Raw genomic sequence first — 18,807 nt, 5'->3', positions numbered from 1 at the left:
GGACCCACAAGTATACCACAGGTTTAAAACTTCGTACTAGTCCATCCTCACAAAAGAAAAGAAAAAGGAATCCAATAACTCCCGAACGTTCGGATTTTGAGCGTTTCGTCCCGAACGTTTTTATATGGCAACTTTAGTTTATAGGGGATGGCAACTTTATCCTTTTTCGGTTTTTTTTTGCAGAAAATTGCCATGTTTTTCTAATTTCACGCAAACTAAACTTGCCATCGGGTTGCCATGCTTAACTCCCGAACGTTCGGAAGTTATCATTACCGAAGAAAAATGCAGTCTCTCGTGTGCAAGTTTGTGCGGTAGTGAAAGTATGCACCTACTTTGTGTCCATGCATTTACGCCCCGCAAAAAAAAAAGCATCCATGCATTCACGCATCACTCGAGCATAGACAAAAACGGAGACACAACGTTCTTTTCTACTCCGGCCTGCCTGCCGGCCACATTGATTAGTGCAAAGCAAAACGAAACGATTTTCCAGTTGCTCGTTAGGCATCGTTTTCTCCTTGGCAAATCACGCCGGCCTGCATAGCTTGAGATACTTTACGTGACAGACTGTATTTGTATAGTTCCCACTTTTTCTAGACAACATACCTGCTTTGAAATCAACCATTAAGCTGCTACTCAGATATACGCTATCAGGGTCTGCATCCATATTAATGGAATCTTTTAGTTTTGGCTATTTTGCCTTGTCGTTAACAACAAGACTAAGGTGATGCGCTTTCATAAGAAGATGATGTATGTACGTTGCCACGTTGGTGTGAAAAGGACGAGAAGAGTCGTCAGTCGGTCAAAACGGTGGAGTTTTGGAGGGTTTTCATGGCAGTGGATGGATATAGCTTGTCCATCGTGACAAAGGCCATTCGTCTTGTTAATTTGTAACTTGTCCATAGTGGCCTATTCGTTGCTTGTTCAGTGGCCCTGGTAGTTTATGTAGGCAGTGAGTAGGCCAGCAGAGATAAGCCGAGCTAGAAACGTACCACCATCTCTCTCTCTCTCTCTCTCTCTCTCTCTCTCTCTCTCTCTCTCTCTCTCTCTCTCTCTCTGGGAAGGGCGTGTCCATCCAAAGTCCAATCAATATATGTAGGAAGAAAAGAGAGAAACAATAAGAAGAGAATATCCTTGTGTGGATATACCATCGTAATTATCATCATGAAACAGAACTCAACTAGTTCCAATCAATGGACGTGATTCCTATCATTTCAATGGGCAAGAGCGGCAAAGCGCCAAGTACCAAACAATTATCTCGTTTTCGGCTCATCTCGGTGGATCTACCAATCATAATTGCCTTCCTCTACAAAAAAGAGAACAAATGGTCCTTGTAGACGGCACCACGACAGCAACATTGCAAAAATACAACATAAATAATTAATGCTCTAAAAAAATGTGACGATATATGTGTATGTCCTTCCTATGACATGTCTTGTTCCCTTTGGTTTGGATGCAACTTTGGGCAGGCTGCTACGTAGAATTCTGGTCATCCCGATCGAGGATACTCTACGCGTTGCGTTACATGTTGAATATATAGTGGATCTTGTAAGTGTGTGTTTGGGTCTATGTATAGCTATCATATCATACGGTGTTTGTTTGGTGGTGGGATGCAACTTTGGGCGGGCTAGCTAGATGTCATGTGCAATACGCCTGGTCATCTGCAGAGCCCCCACGAAGAGGGGCGGAATGCTCTGGGCATTGCGGAACACGTTCTCCGGGTCGATGGTGGTCTTGGCACGGACGAGACGGTCGTAGTTGCTGAGGAAGTACCTTTCGCCCCACGTCCTCGACGCCTCAACCTCCGAGTTAAAAGGGCTGCCGTCGTCTCCTATTATAGGATGATGAGGGTGAGCAGCAGACGGATTGTTGTTGGTGCCTAGATCAAGGTCTAGGTAGTTTATGTAGGCGGTGCGTGGGCCGTTGGACACGTACGCTCCCATCAAGTCGTAGAACCGGCGTAGCCAATCCATGTACTCCTGTCTCTGGTCGTCGTCGTCCGCCGTCCAGGCTATGAGATGCTGGATCCCGTGGATGTTTCCTTTGCGATGCGGGAACGGCAGGTCGCCGGCGGCGATCCGGTCCATGGCCCCGCCGTACGGGTCCAGGATGACGTACGCCTTGGGCTGCTTGGAAAGGAAACTGATGGCTCCCTCCAGCTCGCCGATTGCCATCGGCCGGCGCACGAAGTCCGACTTGGCCTTGAAGTAGTTCTTATCGTGGAGCACCCGGTCCGTCAGGTCCGACGTGGAGCTCCCTTCCGGCAGGCCGGAGAAGAAGACCACGGAGTCGATCCAGCTCATCTCTCTCGGGTTCAGGTCCGCGAGGCCGATCTCAGGGAACCGTGCGGAGAGTATCTCCAACGCCTCCTGGCTCCGCCCGAGGTAGAACCCCTTGAAGGTGACGGAGATGCCGGTCCCGTCCGACTCCGGCAGGCCAGCTCCGACGAACGCAGAGAGGTAGAACTCGTCGGGCAGCCAGGGCGCGACGTGCTGCCATGTTGACACCAGCCGTGCCACCGACTCCACGGTGCCCGGCCGGTTGACGACGAACACGGTGACGCGCTCCGGGACAGGGCTGAGCTTGACGCGCCACGCGTAGACGGTGCCCCAGGTGCCACCGCCACCACCGCGTATCGCCCAGAAGACCTCCTCGCCCATGCCGTCGCGGTCCAGCACGCGCCCGTCGGCGTCGACCAGCAGGGCGTCGATCACGTTGTCCGCCGCGAGCCCGTACTTGCGGGACAGCAGCCCGAACCCGCCTCCGGCGATGTGGCCGCCGGAGCCGACCGTGGGGCATGATCCTGCAGAGAACGCCAGGGTCTTGCTGGACGCGGCCACGGCGTGGTACACCTGCCCGAGGGTGGCGCCGGACTGGACCCACGCCGTGCGCGTTCCGGCGTCGACCCGGACGCGGTCCAGCGCCACGAGGTCGATGACGACGAAGCCGCTGGCGTCGTCCGTGGTGTAGGAGAGGCCCTCGTAGCTGTGCCCGCCGCTGCGGAGGCGCACCACGAGCCCCGCCTCCCGGGCGCACAGGACGGCCGCGCGCAGCTCGGCCAGGGACGCCGGGACGACCACGGCGGCCGGACCGTGGTGCGCACAGGCGGCCGCGAACCGGAGGTTCTGGACGGAGAAGGCGAGCGCGGCGGCGTACGCGGGCGAGCGGCGTGTGGTGACGTTGCGCACGCCGGCGGCCGCGAGGCAGGACGTCATCAGGGCGCTGTCATCGTCGTCGTTGCCGTTGCCGACGCTGCCGTGTGAAGCCGCTTGCACGGCGAGGAGGTGGAGCAGAAGAGAGAAGAGCACGCTGATGGCCATTGACGCATGGACTGTGGAGTGTGACGATGTGCGCGTGGGGTTTTATGCAGGCCCGCGTGATTTTATTCTTTTACATGCAGGCCGGCGTGATTAGTTAAGGAGAAAACGATGCGCAACGAGCGGTTCAAAATCATTTCGTTTTGATTTGCACTAATCTATGTGTTCGGCCGGCAGGCTGTGGTTTCTACCCGTACTACTACATACTGACAAACACGGACACAAAATATTTGCACACTTGCACTACCAGACGCACTTGCCAACTTTTTTGTTCTTCTCTGCGTTTTAGGTACCAAGAATGCACCAACAAACTTATTTGTTCGCCTTCTATATTTTCCTAACGGTGGTATTTTCGGTAAAAATACTTTCCGTGATAGACTATTAATATATACTCCCTCCGTTCCTAAATACTTGTCTTTCTAGGCATTTCAACAAGTGACTACATACGTAGTAAAATGAGTGAATCTACACTCTAAAATATGTCTACATACATCCGTATGTGATAGTCATTTGAAATGCCTAGAAAGACAAGTATTTAGGAACGGAGGGAGTAGTTCCCCACTTTACTAGACAACATACCCGCTTTGAAACTAACCACCAAACTGCAACCTAAATATACGACATTGCTATCAGGTTCGTTGTCTATATTAGTGAAATCTTTTAATTTTGGCTATTGCGCTTTGTCGTTAACAATGAGACTATGGGGTTGCACTTTCTTAAGAATTGTTACGTACGTGGCCACGTTAGTGTGAAGAACGAAAACAGTCATCAGTTAGTTAAAAAGGTGGGGTTTTTGGAGGGTTTCAGGGCGGCCGATGAATATAGCCTGTCCATCGTTGTTAATTATCATGCATGTTGTGTTTGAGGTCATCTTTTTTTTTTCTTAGAATGTTGTGTTTTCATTTTTATGCACGTTCGATTACTGCACATATTGTTCACACAAAATATGGTAACAAAATACTATTCTTAGAACAAATATATATTGACAAACCCGAACACAAAATATGTGCACACTTGCGCATGAGAAACCACAAACTTATTTGTTCTTTTCTACTCCCTCCATCCCATAATATGACGGAGGGAGGACGTTTTAGGCACGAAGAATGTGCCAACAAACTTGTTTGTTCGCCTTTTCTATTTACCTAAGAGTGGTACTTTTGGTAAAACACTTTACGTGACGGACTATTAATATAGTTCCCCATTTTTCTAGATAACATACCTGCTTTGAAACTAATGACTAGACTATTACCCAAATATATCACTATCAAGGTCTACATCTGTATCAGTGAAGTCTTTAATTTTGGCTATTGTGTTGTCGTTAACAACAAGAGTAAGGAGGTGCACTTTCTTAAGAAGATGGTGTGCGTAAGTTGCCACTTTGATGTGAAAGATGAGAAGAGTCGTTAGTTAGAGGGTTTTCAGGGCGATGGACGGATATACCATGTCCATCGTGGCGAAGGCCATACCTTGTTATTTCTTAGGCCGGCAGAGATATACAGTATAAGCTAAGCGTGAAACGTGCCGCCAGATTTCTGTCTCTCTCCCGTATATTCAAACTTTCTCTTTCTCATTTTTTAACCCGGAAAAGTAGATTGATTATTCTATGGTATTTTGTTTTCTATTAACTCGTATAAAAGTATGGTACAAAAGGGAGGAGCAAAAGAAGAAAAACCTACAAAAGGCTAGCCATGAACAGACTATGACTATCCAATACAAGTTGTAGGAATCTTTTTTTTTTTTTTTTGCGAATACAGTTGTAGGAATCATGATCAAAATGTTCCAAAAGTTTACCGAAAGCCACTCCTGAAATCAAACAGCATGTTTGCTCCGAATCCTATGGGTAAGAGTCCTCTTATCAACTTGAAAGCATGCCTCCAGGCTTGGATGGAATGAGTTAAGTTTCTGAAAATTCTTTCATTCCTCTGAATCCAAAGGTTCCAGCAGCCCAAGATAACAATGTCCATGCTATCAGGGTCTACATCTATATTAGTGAAATCTTTAAATTTTGGCTATTGTGCCTTGTTGTTAACAATCAGAGTAAGGGGGTGCACTTTTTGAAGAAGATGGTTACGTACGTGGCTACGTTAGTGTGAAGGACCCAGCTGGTCAAGACGGTGGGGTTTTGATTGGTTTTCAGGGGGGCGGATGAATGTAGCTTGTCTTTCGTGGTGAAGGTAATACATCATGTTAATTATCATGCATATTGTGCGTGCGCTTATATTCTTTTTTCTTTCTTAGAACGTTATGTTTCCATTTTTATGCATGTCCGGATGATGCGTGCATGCATGTTTACTACACATATTGTTCACGCAAAATACGTCGAAGGACACAAAATACTCTTCTTAGAGCATCTACAACCAGACTCCTCAAACCATCTCTCATACGTCCGCCGACACGCCCGGTCAGTGATCAAACCGGACCCCTCATATCATCCCTATACGCTTGGTCTGTCCGCGAACCCTCATATCCACCTCCAATATGGAGAGGACATGAGGGCTCGCATACGCGCCCGGGCATTCCCCACGTAGGACGTGGCCCCATCCTGGACCACTTTTTTCTTTCTTTATTCATTCTTTTAGTTCTCTCTCCTCATCTCCATTAATCATGTGCAAGTGGCTGGACATATGAGAAGAAAAATGAGGAGTGTGGCTATGCGGACGGATAAATATAGACTCAAAATGGACATGCCTGGTCACTGACCGGGCGCGTCCGTGCGCGTTTAAGGGATCATTTTTGCTATGTCCGGCTATAGATGCTCTTAGAACAAATGTATGCCGGCGAACATGGACACAAAATACGTGTATACTTGCACGACTGCACACACCTGCACATGAGATACTGCAAACTTATTTGTTCTTTTCTGCGTTTTAGGTACCAAGAATGCACCAACAAACTTATATGTTTCGTCATCTATATTTGGCTACAGTGGTATTTTTCGTAAAATACTTTACGTGACAGACTATTACTTCCCCATTTTTCTAGTCAGATTGCCTACTTTAAAACTAACCACTAAACTGTTACCCAGATATAGATCATCACTATAAGTGTCTACATCTATATTAGGGAAATCTTTTAATTTTGGCCACTTCGCCTTGTCGTTAGCAACGATACTAAGAAGCTGTGCTTTCATCAGTTGGTCAAGACGGTGGGGTTTTGGAGGGCTTTCAGGGCGGCGGATGGATATAGCTTGTCCATCATGGCGAAGTTCATACGTCTTACTAACTCTTAGGCCGGCAGACATAAGCTAATTAAGCTAGAGACGTACTCTCTCTCTCTCTCTCTCTCAGCAAGACACATGCGCAACAATATAGCCGTATTTTTTAATAAATAGTACTCCCTTCGTTCCTAAATATAAGTCTTTTTAAAGATTCCACTACGGACCACATACGGATGTATATAGACATGCTTTGGAGTTCAGATTCACTTATTTTACTTCATATGTAGTCCGTAGTGAAATTTCTAAAAAGACTTATATTTAGGAATAGAGGTATTACTATTCATTTTTTCAAATAAGACGCGTAGGATGGCCACGCGTAGGCATGTGGCGCCTTAATACAAGAGTGAGATCGATGTTGTACAAGCACGTCCATGCGGTTAGGTACGTACAGCCTCAATACGACAACGTTTCATCGAAACCTGTGGTGAATACAGCGTTTTCTTAACGTACGTCGAGGATATACACGGTGGAGGATATGGCCTAGGCTGCTGCAGAGATTTCAATTGGATTGGATGGCCTGCATACACGCCGGATTACAAACATATTCTTCTCCCCACCGAGCCTGCCGTTGCTTAGTTTATACCATAGCACACGGTGTATATACATAGGTAGCTGTGTGTTTCGTCGTGTCTGGTTGTCTGGTAGCCTTCGTTCCATGGCTCGTAGGCGCCGCATCGTCGGGATTTTGAGAAGCTCATCCTAGAGCTGGAAGAATGCCGCCCTCACATCGTAAGGTGGACATGGTGCGACCACTTCGATTTGGGGTATCCCTAGCCGGCCGCTCCGTCACGGTCCATGCTCAACTAGTTGAAGATAAGCTTCATGGAATCAGACAACAAAGAGGAGGCAGCTCAATCCCTCACCTACAGAGCCTCCCGACCAAGCCCAGCACCCCTAACGATGCCTCCAGCAAGGTCGCGACGCGCAAGGCGCCGCCGCCGCCAAATCCTCAGTGGATAAAGGGTTTTCACCCGGGTAGGGGGGTCGGGGTGGAGAGCAGGGGACCTCGGCTGCGCCCCCATGGAGGAAAGCAATGCCCTCGGGCGTTGCCGCCGCCGGGCCAGCCGGACCGTCCAAGGTTTCCCCCGGTCCCCTAGCTAGCCACCAACACGCACCAACGCCGGAGCCAAAGAACAAATCGCTAGCCCCCGCTGCCGGCAAGAGAGAGGCAGCAGGGAAGAGGGATTTCGAACCTCCAGATTTAACGAAGAAGACTTCGTGCCGCGGCCGGATTCCACCAGCCACCCCCCGCCCGCGCGGCCAAGCACGCTGGCCAGCACAGCTGCGAACGCCGCCAACCACCCGACGACGTCGCCTCTCCGGCTGGGGCCGCCGCCCCAGGAACCACTGGCCTCCAAGAGGGGATGAAGCGCCGAGAACCCCGCCGCCACCTTCACCGGCGCCCGCGCGGGCTCCCGACGGCCGTCTCCGGTAGCAGCGAGGGGAGGAAGGGAGTGGAGGGAGTGGCGTCGGCTGCAAAACTAGTCGCCCCGGAGTCGCCCAACGGGGCGACGCGAGGGCCGGGACGGAGGGGTTTCTCTCTCTCTCTCTCTCTCTCTCTCTCTCTCTCTCTCTCTCTCTCTCTCCACGTCGTTACTCTATTCTGCATACGTATAATGGAGGACTGCCGACCGATTGCGTTGTTTCCTTGCTGACGTCTCTTCTGACTATGCGGGCCTCTCTCGTGTTTCTGTGAAAGCCAGAGTTGGCAAATCCGAAACCCTGCAAGTCTGTGGATGCGCCAAGACCCATCCATAGATAGCGCCGGGCCGGCCCTCAAATGACTCTAGTTGCTACCACAGCTGTTACTTCTGAAATATTAAATTCATACAACCTCATGTACATCGATCATCACACATAAACAATAAGTAGCGCGAACAAATACAAATTATTCACACTTCAAAGTACATAATTCGAACGTAGTCCTAACATAAAATTTGTTGATAGTGCATAATTAAAACATAAAAACCATAGTTCAGGGATTTTCTACGTGGATCCGCATATGCTCCATAAGATCATTTAGAAGTTGCATATGCACTTGTTGATTTTCAAAGTTGTCGATGCGTCTCCCGAAAGTTGGTAATATGCTCTGCCAATTGTTCCGGGAGGCGGACCTGAACACCGGACTTCTCAGAATCATGGGTGCGGACTGCCCCTTCACCCTCATCTTTGACAATCATGTTGTGCACGATTACACAACATGTCATGAGATGTCAAAGTGTCTCAGTTTCCCACATCATTGCAGCTCCACGAACAATACCCCAACCAGCTTGGAGCACTCTGAATGCCCTCTCCACATCCTTCTTAGCACCTTCTTGCGCTTGTGCAAAAAGACATTGTTTCCTACCATGAGGACCCGGTATAGTCTTTGATACGTCCATTTTGCATCACTATTTTCTATTATAATTTATCCTATTTCAATATATTTCACATTACGATGCAATTCAAATGTCTTTTCTTTCTTAATTGCAAGGTATACCTAGAGAGGGAATTTACCAGATAGCTGAAACTCTGCACCTAATTTGCAACAAAATAAAAAACATTTTTTCGTAGCGCCAAACATGTCGGGGATTTTTGTCAATTAGTTCTAGAAACTATGAAGACCGGAGATCAAAGGAGGGCTAGAGGGGAGCCACAGGGGCACCAGACGGCCTGTCCACATGGTGGGCCCGTCTGGTGGCCACGTGGCTGCATACTCGATGCCCTTTGGCTATAAAATCTCATTTTTCCTTGAAAAAAACCACAGAAAATATTCGGGAATTTTGCTCTCTCATGGAGTGGCCTTGAGGTCTTTTTCCTGCGAGGTGGAACCGAGGCGGAGTACTTTTGCTCTCTCACGGAGTGATTCTGGCGAGGAAACTTCCCTCCGGGAGGGGAGATCTAACAAACTTTTATTAAGATATTTTCAAACTCGTATATTCTGAAACCCTCTATGAAGTTATTTAAATTTACTAAAAGAGGTACAACCACACGAAAACAAACTATAGTATATCTATAGAAACCTGCATAACTATTTCATGTGTGCAAAACTTGTCTCATGGACCAATGTGATCTTGTCATATTTTTGCTTTATTTCGATTTAGATGGCATGCCACTATGAAATTAATTTCACATAAAATATAATTTAGTAACACCAATGCATTTGTAATATAAGTGTTAGGATTGCATAATTTGTAAACTTTAAATTTTAAGGTAATATATGGCTGTATAGACACAATGGAGAAATGATATTGGACACGATTGCTTTATATAGGCATATCAAGTACGACAATTAGTTTATTTTAAATTTATGAAATTTTCTCTAATCTCATGGTAGGCGGTAGAAACTGAAAACTCGGTTTTTACCATTCAGTTTATTTTAAATTTCTGTTAGCAAAACTACAAACCGAAATGAACAAGGAAAAGCAGTTAACCGATAATTCGGCTGAACGGCTTATTCGGTTGGGTGTTCAGTTTACACCGAGGAAACTTGTCAAATGTGTTGCTTTGTATTATGATACTCCGTCGCATTATATAACAGAGCTCTGTGCCCCCAATTTCGTAGCTCAACGGGGTGGGACTAAACTGGGTGCTATGGGTGGTTGGCCGCACGGGCCACCAAAAGGCTCGCGCAGTTTGGGCATTCGTGGCCGGCTCAACCCATGTAGCGTGCACAGAGCGAGCAACATTCGCTACAACGACAGTTTCCGTCTTTCGTTAATTCATTTGTCTTAATTTTGAACTTTATTATTATTTTTGAAAATTGTTTAAAAATTTGAGATATGGTTTGGAATACCAAAAAATGTTCTTGTTTTTAAATATTCTTTAAAATTTTATAAAATGCTCTGGAATTCCAACAAATGTTCCAGTTTTCATATTTTTGTACCTAACTTTAAGAAATATTTATGGTTCAAGAAAATACATGGTTTGCAATTTGTGTTCACCATTAATTGTTGGAAATTTACTAACAATTTAGAAAAAGTGTTCAGGTTTATAAAAGTTTCATACACAATTTTAAATTCCAAAGTTGTTGACAAATTTCAAAAAATGGTTGGGATATATGAGTAAGTTCATGTTGACTGATAATGACGGAAATTGCAAATAACCAAATCATTCAAATAAGGAAAAACTACATGCTCACGGATGCACATGTGTGGTCTAGTCTAGCACACTCATGTCAACTAGTGGACTATGGATAAATGACCCCAACATTTTGCAGCAGCTTGGCACGGACATATGGAGCCTTCTGGCCTACCCGAACACCATGTGTTAAACATGGCGTTTTTGTGGACATCCCTGAAATGACCCCAACTTTTACCATCAGATGGGCATGCCCATGATAGACATCCATACCATGTTTGATGACTTCCGACACCGTATGCAAGTTGCGACACGTCCGGCCAATTATTAGCCTTATTTAACGGGAAAACTCCAAAAAATGCTAAAAAAAATTGTCGAAACTAAAACAAACGGACATGGTGCTTTGGATTGGCCATACAAGGTGATGAGAAAAAATTAGGGTCATTTCAAAGATGTCGAGAAATAATGTCCTCTTAGACAGAGACTTCTGGCCTACCCGGATACTCTCCGTTGAACCCGCTATATTTTTGGACATCTTTGAAATGACCTCAAATTTTGCAACAGGTGGGCTTACTCATTGTAGGCATCCATGCAAGTTTGAACGATTTCCGACACCGTATGAAAGTTGCGACATGTCCGGCCATTTATCGGCCTTTTCAAAAAATGTCCGTGTTCAAAATTTTATTCGCTCTTTTTTTTTAAAATGTCCGCGTTTTCACATTCTGAAGAATTTTGAATGACATAATATTATTCTGAAGTTTCTGTTCACTTTTTAAAAACGCGAGCATTTCTATTTTTTGATTTTATTTTTTAAAAGTGATTTTTTTTTGTAATTTTGAACAAATTTCTGTGCGTGGCGTGGTCTATTTGAGGAGCTCCTAGTCAGCGCTCTAAGCGCTGGTTAGGTAGTTGACGCTCGCGCGCATGCCTGTGGGCCGCGACTTCGCATGCTCGCTCACTTTGCCTGCTTGCTTTGTAAAAAGTTCATGAATTTGAAACTTTTAAGAAGTTTGAAATAATGTTCACGAGTTTTAGAAAATTTCACAAGTTAAATTATAAAAAGTTCATGAATTTTAAAAAGTTCACAAGTTTGTAAAAATTAAATTGAAAAGTGTTTGAGTTTAAATTTTAAAAATACCATGAATTTGGAAAGAGCTCGTGAATTTGAAAATTCTTGAAGAGATAGTTTTTTAAAAGTTTTCATAAATTTTTCAAAATTGTCCCTGTTTGGAAAGTGTTCAGAAATTTAAATAAATTTGCGGATTTGAAAAAATGTTTCACGAATTTTAGAATGTTCACAAATTAAAAAGAAAGTTCGTGAAAAATAAAGATAAAAGTAGGAAAATAAATATAAAATGAAAATGAAAAAAATAAAGAGAAAAAACTGAGAAGATACTGTGCATAAAAAACCAAAAGAAAAATCACACAGAAAGACCATGCAGAAGCTGGACCGAAAATGTAGATAACAAGAACAAAGAATAAATGGAACTATCCAGGGTTATCTATCCGAGCTGATAGGTGTGGTAGGAAGGTATTGAGTTCGGATCTAAAGTGCCGCAATATGTTTTTAAGCTAAAGGGGGGGGGGGGGGGGGGGGGGGGGGGGACAAAGCCTTTAACCAGCGCCACAAAAGTGGGTACGATGTGCAAAAGGTCTATATTATCTTTTATACGTTTAGTGAGGGAGGATGTAACGAAGCGGGGCTCAACTGTTCGTTCCATCCTCTTACTCATCGTCAGCTAGCTGGTCGACATTTTGGAATGGAGGGAGTAGTATATAGTTCATGATTGAGCATCTTGTTCTACCACTCCTAAGCTTAGACTTTAGTAGTCTGACTAAATAGTTAACCATGGTTAATATTGTTTTCTCTCCGCAGTATCAATCGGCAATCATCCTTTTTTTTTCTCAAATATGTATGAGTGTGCGTACTATATATAAAATAAAGGATGGGTAAAAAACCCTTCCACATTAACAGTTACAACGTTAGTTAGAACCACAACTCCACCGTCTACCTGACACACACGCTATCCTATCTCGTCAAGGCGTACCGCTAGCGCCATAAGAAAGGCATCCACACCAGCCTTTAGGATGCCCGCCGTCGCCCACATTCTCCCCTCGGCCACCATCCTAGTTCTGACTAAATAGTTAACCATGGTTACTATTGCTTGTGTTTTCTCTCCATGGTTACTATTGCTTGTGTTTTCTCTCCGCAGGATCAATCAGCAACCGTCCTAATCTTCGTAAGATTTGCCTCGTCTATTAAATAAGAAGGAGAATACAGTTTATTTTACAACGGTTCCAAATTAGAGTTTATTTTTTTGAAAAAGATATTAAACCCTGGGCTTCTGCATTAATCATTCAACAAAGGTATGGCAAGAACATACATCAAGCCACCTGAACACACCACAGCAGCATGCCGTAAAGTACCACCAGCGAATACAACTTGAAGTCTCGGGAAGATCTGTCGTGCGTAGTACCTGCCGAACAAGCATGACACAGCGTAGCACCTGTCAGCCAGGCATGACTTGACATCTCCACCGGAGCTCCGTGCAAGACGAAGCCTCTCCACCTCCTGCCTCTGTTTTCCAGTGCTGCTCCACAAACGATGCTCGCATGAGGGAAACGACACTGCAGTGTAGCCATCGTCCAATCTGAAAGACCAGATCCTAGGGTTTCCCCCGGAGCAGCATGAGTGGGTCGACAGTAGTTACACGACGATGCCTTCATCAATGTAACAGCGCAGAATGCCGCCATCGCTCGCCGCCGGCTCGGTTTTCACCGGCAACTATGCCTCCCCGACGGACTAGATGACGGATCTCGAGATCCGACCACCCAGCCTCAGGCCGACCACCTCCGACGGAGGAGATGACCGCCACCTCCAAGCCCAGGGTCGCCGCCCCGGGCGTCCGCGTGATGCAGATCAAGACCAGGAGCGCCACTGCGATCCGAAGCCGAAACGGAGGTTGAGCGGCTCCAGCATGGCCGCCGCCACCACCTATCGTTGCGGCTATAGTCTATACACCCGTCGCCACACTCCATCAGCGGATATCCGCCATCACCTCGAGGAGATCAAGATTAGAACCGCTGCAACGATCTTGAGTAGCTGATGGGCGAGAAGAAGGCGTTCCAAATTAGAGTGACATTGTCCATCATGTGCATATCTCGGTGCCAGGATAGCTTATTTGTTGCGTTGCAAGGCCTTGTAACATGCACCCCTCTCTCTCTCTCTCTCTCTCTCTCTCTCTCTCTCTCTCTCTCTCTCTCTCTCTCTCTCTCTCTCTCTCTCCTGATTCGCTCTTGATGATGCAAAGTAGGATTGGCGGTGGTGTGGACCTGTGGTGGAAAACACGCACGTTCCTCTCACTCAAAATAGTCCAACTAACGAGCGCAGTTAGTGAAGTCATGGCTTTCCTATTTGGAATTCTCTTATCGGACGAGTTAACCCACAACTCTTTGATACAACGCTCCAAATGGCACATGGATATGTCAATGTTCTCGAGTTGGAGCCACTCCTTAGCCAAATCCCATAGCCTTAAAGTGAACCGACACTTGGAGAAGAGATGAACCACAAATTCCTACTCCCTCGGTCGCCTCTGTCCAGGGCGACCGAGGGCGATTCCTCTACCTGCAACCGCCTCTGCCATTCCTATCTCCCCACCCGCCGCCGCCGGAGGATGCCGCAAGCCGAAGCCCGTGTGGCTGACGGCAGCGGCGGGGCCCATCTCTCGTGGCCTCCCCATTGCTCTATGAGCGACAGGCCTGGTGGCATCCCAGTTAGATGCGCATCTGGGTGCACGGCGGCGGGACTTGGCAAGCGGTGATCGGCTGTCGAGGTCAAGGATCGTCTTGTGGCGGCGATCTCCGGCCAGATCCGGGAGATTCCGTGCTTGCAGCCATGACCAGGATGGGGTCGCTGGCCTCGGCCAGATCTGGTCGTGTCTGGTGTCTGGACGTGTCCGTGATGTCCAGTGGCTGGCTCCCGGCCATGCTCACTAGGTTGCAGACGACGCGGTGGAGGGTGCGGCACGTCAGCAACTGGGTGGATCTTGACGGGTTCTTCTGATCACGCTGGGATTCAACCCTTGTCTCGTCCTTGACAGCGTAGGCAACTCTGGGGAAACTAGATTTCCTTGGGATCGAGCGATGGCGGTGCTTTTGCGTTGAGTCCATCTCGAGGGCATTGTTTCTTGAGTTTGCTCAGGTTGAATGGACCAGTGGCGCCGGCGGTACACGGTCTGGTGGAGCGACCGCCGATGAAAATCATGCTGAGTACGGTCATGGCGGACGATGACGGCATCTCCGATACCATTTCCTTGTCGAGGCATTGTCGTTGCAGTTTGCGTCATCATGCTCGGGATGTTTTGAGGGAAACTCTAGATCTAGGTCTCCTGGATCGGACGATGACAACTCTCAGTGGCGTTCTCCCTCCCGGGGGCATCGTTTTGAAGCAAGTGTTGGCTGAAGGGGACAAGTGGAGGAGGGGTGTTACAACTACCGCAAGGTCGATGACGAATCCCCGTAGCATGGCGCTGCGGAGTTTCGGTGACGGATGTGTGTGGATGGATACATGTGCGATGATGGCGTTGTCTGACGCCGTGGTGGCGTCAACAACAGGCCTGGCAAGGTAGGTGAATCAGTACCTGCTCTGGAGATGGATCGGTGGAAGACGGCGGCGGTGGCCTTTGAGAGTGCGCTGGACCGGTGTGTGATCCAGTCCCGGCATTGTGGCTTGGCTGGGGCATCCCACTTTAGATGTTAGGCTTTGGTGCGATGTCTGTTTGATATCCGACTCGGACATTCGGCACCCCTTCATCAAGTGGATAGGAGTAGCGACAGGTCTTGTCAAGATGGTGGCTTCATGATTACTAATGTATTACTTTGTAAGGCTTTTGTGAATAATTAATAAAATGGATGCATGCATCGCCCAGATGCAGAGGCCGGGGGTATATCCTCCTTTTCTTAAAAAAGTCACAAAGCAAAAGAATTTAACCCTTTATAATGCCCAAGCTTTCCAACCCGTCAGGTCCATAAGAGGCGTGGGGATATGTTCATAAGGGCATTTCTAACCGTCCTCAATAACCGGTTAGAGGACTAAAATACCAATTTTACTCCTCTAACCGACACTTAGCCGATCCCCAATCGGCGTTACTGGAGTAAAAATTATACTCAGCCGCGGCGAATCTCCCTATGTTTACTCCACCGCTCGGCGGCCGAGTAACAAAATCTCGCCCTCTCTTCCCCTCCTCTGCCTCCTCTTCCCCCTCTCCCCGCCGTTGACGCGACCCCCGCCCTTCCCCACCACACCCTCTCCACCCAATGGCCAGATGCGGTGGCCGGAGCCCTCCCTCTGATCCGCAGCTCAGATCTGCGCTGCCACGCCTGTGGTTCGTCCTCGAGCAGCGCATCTTCAAGCCGCCGCCGCTCGCCCGATCCGCCCGCCCCCGTCTAGTTCGCCGACTTCCTGGAGCTCCCTCCGCCGCGACCGCCATAGAGGACATACCTCGGCGTCCGGCAGCGGTCATGGGGGACATGGGTGGCGGATATCACCGACCGGGAGACCCACAAGAGAAAGTGGCTCGGGTTGTTCCACATAGAGGAGCTCGCGGCGATGGAGTATGACCGGTGGCAAGTCCAGTTCCACGGCTCCGCCGCGCGACTCTACTTCCCATTTGGGACGGCGTGGTTCACCTCGATCCGCCAGCATAGGGGGTGGTGAGCGCGACGATGGCTCGGGAGGACCGAGAGGCTCGGTAGTGCCTCGAGAAGGAGGCCGCTGACAAGGCATACATGGAGGACCTCCGCCGCCAGCACCCCAAGCTCATGGAGGCGGAGTGGGCGATATTCCCTGACAATGGTTGGAAGGTCATCGTCATCTCCGACGACGAGGTGCGAGGCGGCGAGGAGGGTAGCAAGGAGGGCGGCGGGCAGGAGGAGTTCGACGTCAAGGAGTGGCGGAGCATCTTCCCAGACTGCAATGACGATGGCACCGACCCGGACCCATGTCTCACCGACGATGGCCTGTCGAGGAAGGATTGGCTCAACCTCCACTATGGCCAATGAGTAGTCTAGTGTAGTTTAAGTTTACTAGTAAGTTTGAATTTATGTTTAATGTTCGGTTGTCAAGACTATGTTGAATGTATGTTTAAATTTATGTAAATCTCGGTTGAAACTAAATTGAATTTATGCAAATTTATGTTTTATTCCGCTAAGTCTAGGGGATCGGCTAGAACCGACCAAAACTTAGTGGAGTATAAATACACTAAGGTTTATTAGGCCGGATATTCCTTTATTTTATAGGGGATCTGTTAGAAATGCCCTAAACTAGTATAGATTTGTTTGAACCTAAACTAATTAACTGGAAATAGGTCCATTTATGGATATTGTTCAAATACATATGTACGCATGACCGTTGCCACCATATCTAAAAGTCAGCATATGTCATGCATACACAAGTGATCATACATTTACTAGCTCGCAATACTATCATATCGGCCATGCTAGCAAGTAAACGCTCGAGCAGATGAAGACGCTCCTTATTTGATATATGGATACAAACCATATATATTTGGTTTCTAGAGTGACATTCACCATTTTGACCGCCACCCCATAATATTCACCTCAAGGATAGCCGCTGCCACCACCACCACCGCCATTTTGACCGGCTCCTCCGCCGTTGTTGTCGTAGCCACCAAGGTAACCAGGCCCATATCCACTATACCCGTCTGGACGTTGCGCAGGCATCGTTTCTTCTGCATGGATGCAAAAGAATGTCATTATTATACATATAAGCATAGCAACTGCAGGTTGCATACAAGTTAGCAATATGTCCTATTCAATTATTCAATTTACTAGCAACACTACATGTTCTTAACAGTTTTGCGGTATCAGTTTGCAAACCACCTGCTGCATGCGCTACATCCTGGGAGACGAGTAGGAGAGCGACCAATACGACGCCAAGGAGGAGTGGGAACTTTGCAGCCATTTCTGTATATGCTTCTTGATAACAGGTTCGATAGAGCTTTGCAAGCTTTGTCTTGGAAGATAGCGTGCCAGCTATGCCCTATTTATAGAAGGGCCGGCACATGCATGCAAGTTCACCGATGCTGTTAGAATTTGAAGGAGCAGGGCATTTGTGCACCTCGCTCTCAACTTTTCGTGTTAGACTTCCCTGAAGGGCATGGCACTCCCATCTATCAGCAATTTACCTGTGACGGAGGTTATAGGGAAACATCCTAATTAATGTCGACTAATAAAGAGAGATAGGCCCTGCGTCAAACTCCCTTCTTACAACATTTTCTGTCTGGTTCATAAAAAAACATTTGTGAATAAAAATAAAAGATGTCTTCGCAACAAAATCTTGAACACAAGAGAAAAAATAACTATTAAATGTGTACAAAGAGAGAGAGAGAGAGAGAGCAGAAAATCACATTGCGGCAAAGCATGAGTTCAGCACTAGTTTTTCAAATTATCGTTTATATAAATTTCACAGGATCTTTGTGAGATACCCAGACAAATATTGATGGTGTGTGGGTCGATCTAGGACTTCGGGGCTTTTTTGAAGGATGAGCAAGTGTGAGAGAGCCAAGCCGATGATGGGGTTAAGGAGGAAGAGAGTTCATTAGGGGGTTTTAATTGGAATGGCTGAATCTTTCTACTCTCCTTCAGGAAAAAGTTTGATTTAGGCGTTCATTATCTAATACTGTACCTTAGGCCCTAACTATTCCTAATGGAGTGAACTAAGTCTGGCTTAGATGGTTAGGTTCATTATGCTGGAACCAACCCACCTAGTTTCAAGTCCCAGAGTGACACGGCTACTAGCATATTTCGTGAATTATTTTTTCAGGCTTTCTGGCGCTATTTTTTTCAGCGGGTAAGCATGCCCGAAGAAATGAGCCACGTGTGGAAGGAAAGATATGCTCTTCTCATTTCATTAGCAAGACAAAGAGCCACCTGCTAGTCATATTCTTTTTTGACGCTGCCAAGGAGTCATATTCACTTCATACAAAAAGTGTTGTGCATATAAGCTACCTGAAGTTAACAAACACCTCGCATGAACCTGTATACATCAGAGATTTTCTTCTCAATGAATTATAAACAACAAATGGCCATGGATTTTCCTCCGCGTCTTTCTCTAATGATCTTTTTCTTTGAGATGGAGTCTTTTTCTATTGGTTTTAAACTTTTAATATGACCAGAAGCGTGTCACTCAGGTAAGGG

At 47.0% G+C, this 18,807-nt stretch overlaps 1 protein-coding gene and 1 long non-coding RNA gene across 2 annotated transcripts; both read right to left on the bottom strand.

The window, feature by feature from the left end:
• Positions 1-1,354: 1,354 nt before the first annotated feature.
• LOC109740235 (berberine bridge enzyme-like D-1) lies at positions 1,355-3,451 on the bottom strand. The gene has a single exon (XM_020299276.4). It carries the CDS (start codon positions 3,315-3,317, stop codon positions 1,629-1,631), a length of 1,689 nt encoding a protein of 562 aa, XP_020154865.1. The 5' UTR covers positions 3,318-3,451; the 3' UTR covers positions 1,355-1,628.
• Positions 3,452-16,938: 13,487 nt separating this feature from the next.
• Positions 16,939-17,683, bottom strand: LOC109740229 (uncharacterized). The gene is made up of 2 exons (XR_002227263.4): positions 17,491-17,683; positions 16,939-17,339 (listed from the first exon to the last, which is right to left on the bottom strand). It is a non-coding gene; the product is annotated as an uncharacterized lncRNA (long non-coding RNA).
• Between the last annotated feature and the right edge of the window lie 1,124 nt (positions 17,684-18,807).

The sequence above is a fragment of the Aegilops tauschii genome, chromosome 1 (genome assembly GCF_002575655.3).
Source record: "Aegilops tauschii subsp. strangulata cultivar AL8/78 chromosome 1, Aet v6.0, whole genome shotgun sequence".
Lineage (NCBI taxonomy): Eukaryota > Viridiplantae > Streptophyta > Magnoliopsida > Poales > Poaceae > Aegilops > Aegilops tauschii.
The sequence above is the reverse complement of the archived record's forward strand: the minus strand, read 5'-3'. Positions and strand labels throughout refer to the sequence as shown.

Coding starts and splice junctions, on each gene's coding strand:
- LOC109740235 (XM_020299276.4), bottom strand. CDS start 3,317: ATGGCCATCAGCGTGCTCTTCTCTCTTCTGCTCCACCTCCTCGCCGTG.